Source organism: Myxocyprinus asiaticus, chromosome 4 (genome assembly GCF_019703515.2).
Source record: "Myxocyprinus asiaticus isolate MX2 ecotype Aquarium Trade chromosome 4, UBuf_Myxa_2, whole genome shotgun sequence".
NCBI lineage: Eukaryota > Metazoa > Chordata > Actinopteri > Cypriniformes > Catostomidae > Myxocyprinus > Myxocyprinus asiaticus.
Genome location: NC_059347.1, coordinates 18256751 through 18272245, shown reverse-complemented (window position 1 = coordinate 18272245; position 15495 = coordinate 18256751). Strand labels below are relative to the sequence as shown.

The window sequence follows — 15495 nt, the reverse complement described above, 5'->3', positions numbered from 1 at the left end:
ACAGGCACCAGTTTTATAGGTCTGCTGAAAGTGCTTAAAATGCCATGCTGATGCAGTAAAACAGTCTGTGTGGTTACAGAGTGGAGATCTCCCTTACTTTATATATATATATATATATACAATCCAGTATATATTGTACATCTTTAGGAGTTACACAATATTGTCAATTCACTCACTAACACATACCAGGATCTCAGAATTACTTGACTCTGTTAAAAAAAAAAAAAAAAAAAAAAAAAACAATCACACCTGTGTTCAGAAACTGCCTTTATTTCCATATATTGCATATTACTCTCAATGCCTGCCTTTTTCTCCCATAACTGCTGTGTATTTGGATGTAGCCTATACACATTTTGTAACTGTCATTTTACAGAAAGCTCTATTATTTCTGATATTTCCTTCAGGAAATGCTAATCTAGTTTGACTTTATTCATTATTATAATTTCTGCGCACAAGGGAAACGGTGTGTAAAAACAGAAATGAGTTTTGAGAGTGTGTGACAGGAGCGCGCGCTCGAGCAGGGGCGCGGCCACGAGCTGTGATGTACCGCTTTTCTCCTTGTCATGTGTTGCGCTCACAGTGCTTACATTACACAAGACACGAATGCAAACCAGTGTAAAGAAGAGGGCCGAAAGACATTAAAAAGCTCCGAAGTGAGGGTAAGTAACCCGACACTATCTCTTCAAATCTCATAGATGTGCATTTTCACCTTTATTTTGACTAGTTGTAATAACTTTCGGGTTAATGCATGAAGCATCTTTAAGATTTTTCTTCAAAGCAATACTTAATCTATGGACAGCATATACATAAAAGATAAATGCAATTTACGCATTTTTTTTTTTTTTACACCAACAGATGGCCGTTTTGGCAAATCACAAACTTTGGGAATCAGTGGATTATTGCAGAAGATTGATGCTTTTACCACTGGAGAAGCAAGACAGTATGGCAGACAGACTCATGACATCCTAACTACCGTTTACAGACTTTCTCTTCAGAGTGTGCAGCGATGGATTCGCTATACATCGCTATTGAATTGGTGATCGCTGTCGTGTCAATCGTCGGTAATGTGCTGGTGTGTTGGGCTGTGGCCATCAACTCCACTCTCAAAAACGCCACCAATTATTTTTTGGTATCGCTGGCCGTGGCAGATATTTTGGTTGGTTGTCTTGCCATCCCTTTTGCCATCACTATAAGCATTGGTCTGGAGTCAGACTTTTATGGATGCCTTTTCTTGGCGTGTTTTGTTCTGGTACTGACTCAGAGTTCAATATTTAGTCTCCTGGCGGTTGCCATCGACAGATATCTGGCTGTAAAAATACCCCTGAGGTAAGTCTTTTACTTTTTATTTTATTCCCTTTTCATTACCATTTAAGTAACGCTCTTATGGTTGTTTGTATGGCCTCGTCGTTAAAACTGTTTAAGAAAGCTTTAGAGAAAGTTTTTCTAGATATGGTGTTGCAGCTAATTTGACATTTACTGGCGCGAGCGCGCAAAACATTCCGCGCGCTTCACCTCCAACATGTTCTGCGATGTCTCATGCATTTTCAGCACAAGCCGAGTGTTTAAGCAATGTCTTCTTCTTTTCATTTTTTTTTAAATACATAAGTGTAAACAATAGTCAAAATGGCATGCAAAATTGGCATGCTTTGCTACAAACAAGCAATTGAACCTTTTCACCGGTACTGCCTAGGAAAATTATATACAGTTGAGCTTTTGTGACAACGTGCCCCAATAGCACCTGCCATCAAATAGAGCCTTTTGGTGAAATATACGATACAGTAAACGTAAAATGCAACGTACAAAATAATCTCTTGCAGACAAATATTATTTTTTTCTTATATATATATATATATATATATATATATATATATATATAAGAAAAAAATAATATTTGAACTAAAAAACTAATATTAAGATTTATATATATATATATATATATATATATATATATATATATATATATATATATATATATATAAATCTTAAAAGAGTATATTTCCTAAACTTATAACCCATAAAAACACGCGGCGACAAGTTTCCCCGACCTGTGTAATTGCACTTTTGCACGTAAAACCTTATAGTTATTGAGAAACAGCCATTGTGACAACTAGCCCCGGTCTACTGCAAACTAGTTTCGGGGAATCGATGTAATACGTGCATTTGCTCGTGCTTCTTTAGCATTTCGTTCGAAGTTCACTGAGTTGATCAAAGTTGAAACATTGAAGGTTTTAATCACAGGACAGCCCGAAGATTACACAGACACGCACACATTGAAGCTAAATTTAGAGATATTGTCTACCTGAAGTGTAAATATCGTCCTGTCACATCTGTTTTTCTTAATCTTTCTTAATCTGCAAATCTCGCAGGGGTGATTAAAAGAAACATGTATGCTGTTGAAGAACATCCTGATGATGCACAAGGACGGCCCAATGACAACAGATCTCGAGAAGTAGGATTAGGATTAGGAAAAGCTGGTCAACGAAGTAAAGATGTCTAAGTGGAATTAAAAGAGTAAAGAGGAAACACAGAGCCTATTTATGGGTCCATTATCAACAGTCCATCTACATTCATTGCAGAAATCTTGATCTCTTTAGAGAGACAATACAAGCTATATTCAGGCTGTATATGATACAATCATTTTATGTTGATTCATATATGATTATTATTTTCATGATAGTCATATTATTTTCTATAAGAGTTATATTATATATTTGAGCTATGAATTATGCTACCTAATCTTAGAATGGAAAACTATCACCGTTGACATTTCCACAAGAAATGTTGAAGTCCAAGTTTTGGAGAGTGTTACATTTCACACTGGTCAATTTCAGTGTCGAGCTCCTGTCATATTTGTTCAGAATTAATGGAAATCAATGGAAAGAATAAAGGAATGAATAACAAAAATAATTACATATTGACTGGTGCACAAAGAAAGTGTGCATATCTAATTTCATACATACACTCTTGAACACAGCCAGCACGGGAATGACACAGAGAAGTGAGCCAGTTTGTGTACACGTGTTAAGTCTTCGGGCGAATGCAGTTTTTCTTGAATCAGAGTGTTTCTAGAGGTGCTATAAGGAAACCCTGTTGATAAAAGTTTTTAAGGCACATCAAATCATCTCGGATCTTGGGTGGTCTTGTTACTCTTAAGATGGCCAATATGTGCAGAATATTTCAAGTTGGGCTGTAGTTACTGGAAATACAATGGATGTTTTTGGCATGAACGCAGTTAGTACTGTTGATGATCCAAAAACAATCAAGTGTCCTCACTGCCAGTGTTGCCCCTTCCATTCGCCAGACTGGACCAACGTCCACCTCTCTCTCTCTCTCTCCCATGTGTATAAACACAACAGCTCGGTGCTGATCAGTACTGTATATAGCAATTTGCCCTCCAACTGCTGATACTAAATAGGGTTTAAGTTTCCTAAAACAGTGGGCAGCTAATACATAACTGTGATCGTATTCTTGCACCAGAATGCCTCTCCACTGCTAAGTAGCAGCAAGACCAGGGCATTTCTTTCCTCAGTCAATCACTCTTGTGGAGGTGAGGGCATGATCGAGCATTCATCTGGAAAGAGAGTAAGCGGTAAGCAGTCCATGTAACCGGTCCTGCTCAACCCACTCCGAGCGGGATTCGAACCAGCGTCAGCCAGCCTGGGAGGTGGGCGCGCTAACGAGGAGGCTAAAGGCTACAGCCTCTAGAGGCAGTCGCTAGGTTTACACATACCGCACAGCTATCACGTACCAGCTGGCTCCTGCTACACACATAACAATGATGAGTGCATTTATATGCACAATCTTACACCGGTAATTCTTTACACGGTAATTCTTTAACACTTCAACATTTTCATTTATCGGCGTAAGGTCATAAACATTTAAGCATAAACCGATCAACACAAGCAAGATTTTTGCCCATTACTGTGCATGAATCTCCAAAACAATCGCATCATAAATCGCATCATAAATTGTGCTTCTTTAGCTCAGATACCAACACCCCAAAAAAAGAAAAAGTGTGCATGCATGTTCTCGAGTTGACTGACAGGCAATGTCTGCATCTGAAATGTGATTGGATCTTTTACCTCTAAGGTGGGACTTCCTTGTCTATACAAATCATATTGGGTGTTCCAATAGACCTTTTTCACAGACTGTGATGGCGTGTTCCCGCCTTATTTAGCCGAGTAATTCTAGAAAACATTTTTTTTTGTGTGTGTGTGTGTAAATTTATAACATTATGCTTTGTGTTATATTATTCTGAAATTAGTACAAAAAAACAAAAACAAATTGACCATAGCTGAGATGGGGTATCCAGTACAGCTGATGAGAGACAGTAAATTTGGTATCTTCTCTCTTCTGACAATTTCCCTGATCCAGCTAGACATTAAAATATTGTCAAAAAGTTTGGCTAACCAATTAAGTTATGACATCTCTTATACATATAGATCAGGTGGGGTTTATTTGGGGCCGTAGCTCTTCTGATAACATTAGGTGTTTAATCAATATGATGAGGTCAGTGGTGAATGATCAGACTCCAGTCGCTGCTGTCTCACTTGATGCTGAAAAGGCGTTTGATATGGTAGAATGGGATTATCTTTTTAAGATTTTGGAAATGTATGGGTTCGGGAATACTTTTATTGAATGGATTAAGTTACTTTATAGACACCCGGTAGCAGCAGTACAAACAAATGGATTAATTTCAGATTATTTTAATCTGGATAGGGGCACCCGGCAGGATTGCCCTCTTTCCCCATTATTGTTCTGTCTTGCCCTGGAACCATTAGCAGCCGCGATAAGTAAGGATAATGATTTTCCAGGGGTGGTGGCGGGAGGTGTGGCGTATAAGCTTCTGCTTTACGCAGATGATATTTTATTATTCGTCTCCGACCCCACTAGATCTATGCCTTGCCTCCACAGAATTATTAATTCCTTTTCTAAGTTCTCAGGATACAGAGTCAATTGGTCTAAATACGAAGCTTTGGCTCTGACAGCCCGGTAACGGCTTTTCAGCCGTGCGCCTTCCAGTGGCCCAAACAGGGCATTAAGTATTTGGGCATTTAATTCCCAGCAAATTTGTGTGATTTATTTATAGTTAATTTTGACCCCTTAATAAAAAGGTTTTCGAGCGATGTGGGCAGGTGGGCTTCATTACATTTATCTATGATTGGGAAGGTTAATGTTATTAAAATGAATTGTATTCCAAAATTCAACTTCCTGCTACAATATCTCCTATAGATGTCCCCCTCTCTTATTTCAAGTGATTTGATAGCATAGCGAAGTCCTTCATTTGGAATGGTAAGCGTCCCAGATCACATTTCAGTAAGTTACATAGGCCGATTGACAAAGGTGGGCTAGGCCTACCTAAGATTTTGTTTTATTATTATGCATTCGGTCTCAGACCTTTGGCTCATTGGTCGCTTCCACCTAATAGAGCCCCTCCCACCTAATAGAGCCCCTCCCTGGTTTTGTACTGAACAGAAAGTTCTTGCCCCTATTTCACTATTGCGAAGCCTTTCTATCAAACTAAGTCTGTTTGTAGTATCTTGATTATCCCTCTCTGGAATGCTGCTTGCTTTTTTCTTTTTTTGGCAACGTGATCTTTTGGGGGGTGAACTGTTCTTTTAATGCACCTGTTCACATGAGTAAAGCATGGGGAGAAAAAAAAAAGAGAGATACAGTAGTTATGATTGTTAAGGTGTTCTGTTCGGTTTTTAGTGTGTTGCTGTGCTGCTGCTGCTTGGGTGGTTGCTTACTGGCCCAAGTCATTAGAACACACTCCAATACCTCTATGACAGAGGCTGCATCTGAAAGCAAAGTCAGATGCCTTGATGCCTCACTGCCCGGTCAGTCAATGACTTGCAGTGATTTGCAAATGGTCTGCACGGGCTTTAAAATGAAACCTGACCCGTACCCGAGACCGCACTGCCCGACCCTTCCTGGCCCGAACATTACCATCAGATTTTAAGCCTGAGCACGACCCCAAACTGAATTCGCTCTCAATCTTTATAATTTCTTCTCCTAGCATGTATTGTTGCAATAGTCTGTATTATATGTAAGCATCGTACGCAACATAATGTACGTTATAGTATTGTAACCGTAAACATACAAGACACAGTGGCCCCTCAGCACATAAGAGCAGAAGGAATTGGTTACTGTTTATTAAGCACCAAAACTTTGCTAGATGCAGAAAATAAAAACTGCGAGACGTGATGCAACAGTCAAAGATGTTTGTCCAGTATGTGTTTACATAGGAAAACAATTGGAAAAACAGAGTAGTCCTCATGTGTGTGAGTGAGAGTGCTTGCGTGAAACATGTTTGTTAGGCTTGTTTATTTTTTTCATTCATTACAAACGTGAACCCGAAATCATACTTAAAAAACTGTCAGGGTTGGGTTGCTGATCTCAACTCGTAAGAACCCTGGTTTCAGACTGCCTTCTGAGACACCATTATTTCATGTCCAATGACCTAAAAGTATTTATAGTGAGCTTTAGACACACCCGGGCAATTATTCAGCAACTATAATGCTTACTAATAAGAAATTGAATAGTTTATATTGTTTATAATTTATAAACTGATTACTGCTTTCACCCACTCCATCAGACGCCATATTTGAGAATTTGCAGAATTTTGAGATATCAAAGTTGGCTTAGTCGATGCTGCCTTAAAAAAACTGCCCAGATCAAGGCATTCCAGTTGACAGGATGATTCGGATGTGCCTTGATGCCTTCCAGCCTCCATGTACAGCCTCTGAAAGCATCAATTTTCAGCTTTCAGATGCAGCCAGAGTTAGTCATTCCTACTCCTCCACCATCCTGCAGAGTTAATTTCAAACTCTGCTCCAACACACCTGCCTCCAATTTTCAAGTAAACCCAAAGATCTGGATTAGTTGGTGTGGCAGGGCAGACGGTGGGGCCAGGCCATGATGCTGCACACGGCTAATCAGGCTGATCAAGCCCGAGGGGGATTAAGGCGACAGGAGGCGGCAGTTCGAGAGAGAGAGAATTACAGGAAGCTGCCCTGCATGTGTTTATGTTTGTGTCTTTTTGTTTAAGTTTATTATTAAACTATTATTTATATTGTCAAGCCGGTTCTCGCCTTCTCCTTTCCTGTTTACCTTGTTACACTGGTGCCGCAACCCAGGAAGGAGGAGGGATGCGCCGTAGTAGAGTCCTCGCCACTACCATCCACCAAAATCGGAGCAGCCGCGGCCATCCGCCGGGGGATGGAGGAGCCCGGCCGCCTGAAAGCGGAGGAACAGCCGCTGGCCGCAAGGGGATGAGGGGCTCCTAGCCAACCACCTGGAGTGGTCAGGGCCACTGCCAGGGTGTAGGAGACCCCTACCGGCCACTAAAACGCGGCGGGGTCTAAAGAGGACTGCCGACCGCGAGCAGGGAGGGGCTCCTGGCTGACCGCCTGGAGTGGGAGAACCGCTGCCAGGGACGGGGGAGACCCCTACCGTCCTCCGAAAACGCGGTGGGGCATTCCGTCCGCCAGGGGCCGGATGACTGCCTCCGATCCGCCTGGGGAGGTGCGGCTGTCGTCCACTAGAGGGTGGAGGAGTGGCCGAGGACCAAGCTACGGCGTATCAGAGAACCGGCGAGTAATGTTTTTATTTTATTTTTTCTCTCTCTCCTCTCTCTCTCCCGCTGTTGCTCCATGTTGGCCTTTCCCTCCCGTTTTTTGTTGTTGTTGTTTTTTCCCTCCCCTTGTCACCCTCCCAGGTCCGAAGAGGTGGGGATGACCTGCCAGCAGACGGGGCCGGAAGGGAACTTGGAGTAGCCAAGTACCCCAGAATTGCACATTTTTGGATGTCTCCCTGATTTGACACAGCTAATTCAGGTCATGAAGCCTCTGCTAATGTGCTGATGAGTTCCATCTGTTGTGTTAGATAAAGGAGACATGCAACATGTGTTGAGGTTTTGCTGACAGATGAGGTAGCATAATTAAAATGACTAAATAAAAAGTTATGATTGTTTTACTACAAACTTTGAGACTAAACTAAAACTACTTATCAGCTAACATAGCACACTGATACACACATACAGCTACATACTACCGAACTATACCAGACAGTTTACTGTTGCACTGCACTGTTATGTAGCACTATTGTATGTTTTGTATGTCATATGTTGTACTCCAGGAATCAAATGCGCTGCCGATGTTCACTCTAGTTTTCGATCGACCACGATCACGTTCCCACTTAGCCAGAAGGGATTCAGTAGATAAATGTTTTTTTTTTGGCTTACTCTGAGTTTGTGTAGGAGTCGGTGTTGTGCTTGGAGCCGGACGTTTGCTGGATTCCATCTCTAAGATAACGTTACCTAGTGTTGCAATTTGTTGTCGCTGTTGAATAGTGGAAGCACTGAGGCAAGGCTCTCGGGGGCGCGCATAAACGTCACATCCTTTGGATTTTCCCTGCAAAAGCGACCCCCTCCCTTCGCATGAAAATCAGTCTACAGGCTTTAATAGGCAACCTAGGAAGTCCGGGAAGGGCTCATTTTATAATCTGCATTACAAGCTGTTCACACATTGGCAAAATAAAAGGTGAATATTACATGAAAATTATTACATATTTCTTACAGGTTAGTTATCCTTTTCCTTTCTAGACCTTTTTTTGTTTACTATTTTGGGCCAGTGGTCACCCTGAAATTCAAACACCTACTGTGTATATTTTTGTTACATCTTTGGAAATCATTACTGTTAATAAAAAACAATATTGTATCTTTGATCACTGTTGTCTGGCGTGCTTGGTCTGATGGTTGAGCAGGGAACACACCTTCCTTCACCTTGTTGCATCCCACCCCTAAGAGACATAACAAAATCTGTTGCAAGTAAAGTCTCCTGTGCACTGCGTGTGAGGAGCACAATTTGAATGGTCACCATATTTTTTAAGTTACATTTTCATGTAATTTACTGTAAATTTAACAGTCATAGAACAGGAAGAAAAGCTTTGTCAATAATTTTATACCCCTTTATCAGAAATGTAGAGGATTTGCCCTTATAAAAGTTTACCATTGTTCTTGTTTAACTGCGGCATTTGTTATAATAAGGCCATAACCACAGGTAAGTCCATTGATGGCTCTGGGGTTAGATCAATGTAGAAAATAAATGATAGTATTTGTTATTAAAAAAACAAAAAACTAATGGCCTAAACACATTTAGAAACGTTAGTTACAACTTTCACAGTTATTTCAAATAATAAAGTCTAATAGATTCGCCCTAATAGATTTAATAGGAATCTGTAACATTTCTGTCATAATACTAGTTAATTTTACTACAGTAAAAAAAACATTAGGACTTTACATAAGTGCTGTAATTTAAAACAGTCTGTAAAATTTCTAATGGGTTGCATAAGTTTTGTGTTCTGTGCTGCAGTATCGAGGGAAGCCTTGTTGATTGCAGCAAGTGATCAGCTCTGCGCTATCCTATCTCTCTGGCTCTGCAATGGCTTGTGCCACAATCACGTGAAAACCAGGCTTCAATCATGCCATGCAAAAGACGAGCCTGCATTTGAGACAAGAAGTATATTTAGTGCTTATAAAGCACTGAACGCAAGATGTATATGATTAAATATGCTTTGGTGGCCCAACATTTACAGAATTTCAATGCAGGAAAAACCCTGAAAACGTCACTCACCAAAGTGGCTAGTAAGAGTGATGGAATTACCCTTCAATGCCGATTTCAACCCGCATTTGCCGGGTGGGCGTGTGTTAATGTCAAGCCCTGGTCACGTGTCAAAGTTTATTACTTAGGGTTAGGAGTTTGTTTATATGTGCTGTTATCTCTCTATCCCTGTATCTGTCACTGGGGCAGCACCAATAATGGCTGTGACAGTCCGGGTCTCTCAGAGAAAAGTTGTGGTGGGTGTGATGAATAATGCACCTCATGTATTACTTCACTTCTTCAGTGGAAGCAGAATCTGAGCTGTCAGAGGGTGCCTGATAAAGAGCCTCCTATTGAAAGTTTAAGCCATCAGTCACCCGAGTGTTTTAATGCAAAGCTATCTTCCCCTATCTCTCTTTCTTTAAATTAATTTACTGTATATACAATAAACAATGGCCCCGAAAAGTATTTGGACGCTTTTAGATACTTAAGTCACACATAAATACTGTGTGTATGAATATAATCGCATTGAAAATAACATATCAATCCAAGTAGCACCTGCAAATAAATGGTGCTAGACCTTTTCACAGAACTGACATCACTTTTTTGAGCCATATTTTAATTAATTGGTCTTGTGTTGAGGTGATTAAGTGTATGAAGTTCTCACAGGTGTCTTAGCAGAGTAACCAATGGTGTATTTCATCGCATTAACTATGGACATGTTCTACTAATGTTTGACAACATTTTCTTTATTTGCCAGTATACCTACTTTGAACAGTATATCTTTTGTTTTATAATCTTAAACCCAACAAACTATTTTGTGAAATATTTTGCTTGAAAAGTTAAATGACTTTTTGGGGCCACTGTATATACAATGAACTATGCCAAACTTGTAATATTTTAATTCTTTCTTTTGCTAATACTATTTTTTTTTTACTGTCTTTTATTCATCTATGTTCTCCATCCACTCCTCTGTTCAGGTATAAGGAGCTTGTCACAGGGAAGAGAGCAAGAGAGATCATCGCCATTTTATGGATCTTATCCTTTATCATTGGACTCATCCCATTTGTGGGCTGGAACAAAAGATACATATCCTGTTCCAGAAACGAAAGCAACTCTTTACAGTCTACCAACACTAGCAATGCCGCCGAGATGGAAACAGGCTTCTTGCGAAGCTGTTGTCTCGAGTGCTTGTTCGAGAATGTGGTGGACATGAGCTACATGGTGTACTTCAACTTCTATGGTTGCGTGCTACCACCTCTCCTCATCATGCTGGGCATTTACGTGAAGATCTTCACCGTGGCACGCAAACAGCTGCGTCAGATCGAGCTCAAATGCAGCGTGAGCAATGGCGAGAATCACCACCACGGCTTGCTGCAACGGGAGATTCGTGCTGCTAAATCGCTGTCCATCATTGTGGGCTTATTTGCTCTCTGCTGGCTGCCCGTACACATTTTGAACTGTCTCACTCTCTTCTACAGCCATCTCAAGAAGCCCGGCTTTATCATGAACATTGCCATCATCCTCTCGCACGCCAACTCCGCCGTCAATCCCATCATCTACGCCTATCGTATTCAGGAGTTCAGAGTCACTTTCAGGAAGATTTTGAACCGACATTTCCTTTGCCAACGGGATGAGATGTATCTTAGCTCCAATGGAAGTAGCAGACACAAAGACCAGATTAAAATGACCATTGACCCTCTACTATAGTTATAGTTCTTGGTCAAAATATATGGAGAGAAATGTTTACAGACCAAAGAACTGCAAACAATCTAACTATGTATTTTCAACACGTCAAAGGTTGTGGCCCACTATTAATGAAAAGACATGTCTGGACAACTTCGTGATTTGTTAACGTTAAACTGTGAAAAAAAAACAAAAAAAAAAACTTTTGTAACTACAAAGTCTGTGGAAATATTTATGGATTACATTTCAACTTTCAAACCTGAACAAGCACTAACAAACTTGAGCAGGGGCCTTATTCAGAGCCTTAGTACGGGAATACAAGCTAAGAGTGGCTAGTTTCCCACTGTAACTGCTAAACTCTAACATGTATGAAGATCCTGTAGAACAATTAAATAATAGGAAATACCTGCTTTAGTGGGCAGCTTTGCCAATTAGATGATAACAGAATAGCCCAGAAGAACAATCTTAATTTAAATGGCTGATATAGAGGGGCACACAAAGAAACAGCTTTTATGATGACCACTGTTATAATAAGTGTTATTTTAAGTGCCATGCTTTAATTTATTAGGACCTTATGATGTTATTGTATGATTAAGATGGTTGATTTAGAATGCTCAGGAATTCACACGAGGTAAAGACATATTTAAGAACATTGGTTGTCCATTCACAGCACAGTTAAGCCATTTGTTTGTTTTAGTCTTGACAATTTCACAATGATCCAGAAACCAAGTTTTTCAGCAAATAACTCCAGCAGGGACACTGCATTCAAATACACATACCACGTATGTTGGCCCCAAGAAGTATTTAGGCACTTTAACCACATTTAAAATGTATGAATTTCTGCAAAACAATGACACTAGTTCTTTTCCAGCCTGATCTCTTCATCTCATGACTGGCAATGTTTTTACAAAAAAAAAAACATTATGTGCTTCTTTACAGATATATTTTTCATTTTTGTAATTATTTTAACCAACTGGTCAGGTCATTTTTAGTCAATGTATGAAGTAATTTCCCCTTAAGTTAACACTGGTTTGACAACCAAAAAGTCTCCAATTACATTTTTTCTTAGTTTTGAGCAGGATATCTATTGTTGAATAAATTAAAATCTAACAAACTTCTGTTGCCAGTTGGGTTCCAAATGCCTTGAGCGCCCAAATACTTTTTAGTGTAAACACTCATTCTCACTGTTCCTTTTTATGAACAACCTGTTTACCATATACAACCATTACATCCTCTTTCATGCTAACACATACAGTATATTCCCACTGTCCCCAGATGTGATGGTACAGCACACTGGGATCTGATTTCTGACTGCCCTGCTAATGTGTCACAGCCCTTAGGACTCAAGTTTGTCATTGAATGTCTGACTGTGACAAGCCACCCGAACCAAAACAAGAGCAGCTGACATAAAGCAAAGACTGTCTCCTCTAGAGAGAGATTTACAGTGTCACTACTGGAGCTAACTAGTTTATGACACACCATACTGTCAATACTGTGACTTTATTCTATTAATCACTGATTGTCACCTTTACAGTATACCTACTCTGTAGAACAAATCTGAGACTTGGTCTTTTCATTGATGCCTTTTTATGCCCAAACTGGCCAGTGTTTCTGTATATCATTTAGGCTACATTTTGCGCTTGAACAAATATGGTTATAAAATAAAATCTTAGAGGATTCTGAGCCATGTCAATGCAGTAAGTGCACATGTTCCTTATAGGTTTGTATCTTGCTTGCAACATGTCCCCTAATCCCATTTTCTGTCTCTCTCCAACATATATTGGTCCAATAAAAGTGGCAAAAAGCCGATCCTCAGAAAGCTCAGAGAACAATACACGTGTTGTTAGACACCATATTTTGTGTGCCGTATTATGAGATCATATTAATTAAAGAACATTATCCCTTTCAGACCCCAATTATGTTCCAGGGACACAAAAATATGACCATGCTTTATTTCTACTCAAAATGCAGCTATAAATGAAATGCATTTTCATAATTTTATTTGCACATGCTGCCATGCTTTATTTCAAAGCAAGATTTTTTTTTTTTTTTTTCCTAAAATGTAGCAATGTGTGATTTGACACTCATAGTTTGTCTTAGCAGCATCTAATCTAATATTTCCTTGTGATTTGGGTGGGACTAAATGACAAAAACCTAAAGTAAAAAGTGATGTCCATTGGATTGGATGCAGGGTCTGAAAGAGTTATCTTGGGGTCTGATGTTCTTTTAGCAATATTCTCAAGAAATTAAACCAAAAATGTTGATTGTGGTCTATCCTGCCCATCTGTTCATGAGACCACATTTAAAAGTGATTTAGAAATCAAGGAAATGTAACATTATTATTATATTGTTGTGGGACTGAAATTATAAAACCGTGTCCTAACCAGGTGTGATGCCATAAAGCCAGAAGCGATAAACACCATCTCTTTCATGTAGCCTATCCAGCTACGAACATGACAAGTAAAGAGCAGCTAGACATTTTGTCGGTTGCTTGGTTTCTATTGCTCTCATATTTGTATTCAACATCAAATGTTAGAATTGGCTGTGATTTTTTGCCATCTCTCAGTGTGAACAGACAAATTGCATGTCGCTTGAAACTTGTCACGTCGAGCATGTTAAGGACACTGTGATGGAGTGGATTTCACTTGAATCCTAAATCATCATATCCACTTTTGGTACCCGACTCAAACTGACAGATGCACTGATGTGTTTGTCCCTGACAGTGACATGTTCCCCCCAGCCTTTCCAAAATCAAGGGAGCGGCACATCCACAGCTGTGCCAATAGAGCCGACGGTAAAAGCATGTTTCTATAGTTTGAGAAAAGTGCTTTAGACAGACATGAAGTAGTTTGTGAGCAGTATTTATCTCTAAATGGTATAAATGAACATATTTGCTTTGTTACTATTTGTAAGGGCTAAACTACAGGAGTGTTCCAGATATCTTGGACATTCCAATGGAGACGAATCTGTACTGCACTGTACCCATGCTAGCTGATGTTTTAGTCCTTTATTGATATGAGTACTTTGTCTGGTGCACGCAGTGAAACAAAAAGGCCTTTTTTTTAATTAGTCAAGTGGACCTGAACATTATTCGAGTTTTAACCATCCTGCCTTTGGAAGAGCAAACAGAAAAGAATCTGTGCTTTTAAATGTGTATGTTTTAGATGTGTGTATTTGTCACTAATCTGCATACACTGTGATGTTCTCTTTTAAGTGTTGAGAAAAAGTTTTACTACAAAAAAACTTTAGCATCAAATGGAAACTTGTTATTTAACATGAAAAAATATCTATGTATGGTGAATTAGTTTGTTAATAAAAGCCATTTATATAAAAGTTCCCTCTTAGTACTCTTTATGAAGTTAGGATAATTTCAGTTGAAGTGGATTTTACCTTAGCTCAAATGTGCTGCTATATATAAGCAGGCCTCTTGTTTATTCAGAAGGAAAGTGTGTCTGTATGTGTGTGTTGTGAGAAAAAGTGTACAAACACTTTGTTTAAATAAAGTCCTTTTATACACTACCAGAGCCAAAACCACAAAGAGCAAGAATGCAGCTGTAGTTTATATGTCGTTTTTCATTAAGATAACTCAAATATTACATTTCACATAACATTGTCACATTCATTCAAGCTGCATTCATAATGCTATGAAGAAGAATGTGACAATGCTACATGTTATAACCAAATTATTGAGGCCTCTACTATATATCCACCAATGGAAAATTAGATGAAAGCAATGAAACAGATTTGGTTTTTGGCCATTCTCCATTGTTGTAAAACAGTAATCATGTCCTCCTCATGCAACCTTATTCCACTAGCATCTAGATTTATGAAGATCCCATGTGCATGTAATAAACAACAACTCTACATCCCTCATTTTTTCAGGTTTTACATTAAACCTATTTGTGTCAAAAGACTAGAATCTCTAGTTTCATCCGATATGGCATTTTGAAATTTCAGCGATTTATCGCAAAACGGCACGCTGTTAAACACAATGGCCAAAGATGTGGACTATAGGACTACTTTTTCATTAGAAATCCTATATTCACTGTGCATCATAACGCATCAGGACGGATTAGTGTTTACACCTCAGATGCGATTTGGTCACATGCGGTTTTTAAATCGAAATCCTATATTCACTGTGCATCACATTGGGTTCATCCAAATGTTGCTTGAGGCTTTATATGGAGTTAGGATGATAAATAAGGTG

General features: G+C 39.4%; 1 protein-coding gene across 6 annotated transcripts; it reads left to right on the top strand.

Annotated features, from left to right (window-relative positions):
* Positions 1-504: 504 nt before the first annotated feature.
* On the top strand, positions 505-13341 carry LOC127439062 (adenosine receptor A2b-like). 6 transcript variants are annotated; one of them, XM_051695099.1, is made up of 3 exons: positions 505-659; positions 856-1326; positions 10583-13341. In XM_051695099.1, the coding sequence occupies exons 2-3, from the start codon at positions 1007-1009 to the stop codon at positions 11310-11312; spliced, it is 1050 nt and encodes a 349-aa protein (XP_051551059.1). In that variant the 5' UTR covers positions 505-659; positions 856-1006; the 3' UTR covers positions 11313-13341. The 6 variants fall into 6 exon arrangements, 5 of the variants coding, with proteins under 5 accessions (XP_051551059.1, XP_051551091.1, XP_051551075.1 ...); XM_051695131.1 differs by lacking the exon at positions 505-659 and adding an exon at positions 2367-2449 and having other exon boundaries at positions 1183-1326; XR_007896852.1 differs by lacking the exon at positions 505-659 and adding an exon at positions 2367-7838 and having other exon boundaries at positions 1261-1326; positions 10583-10718.
* Positions 13342-15495: the final 2154 nt, after the last annotated feature.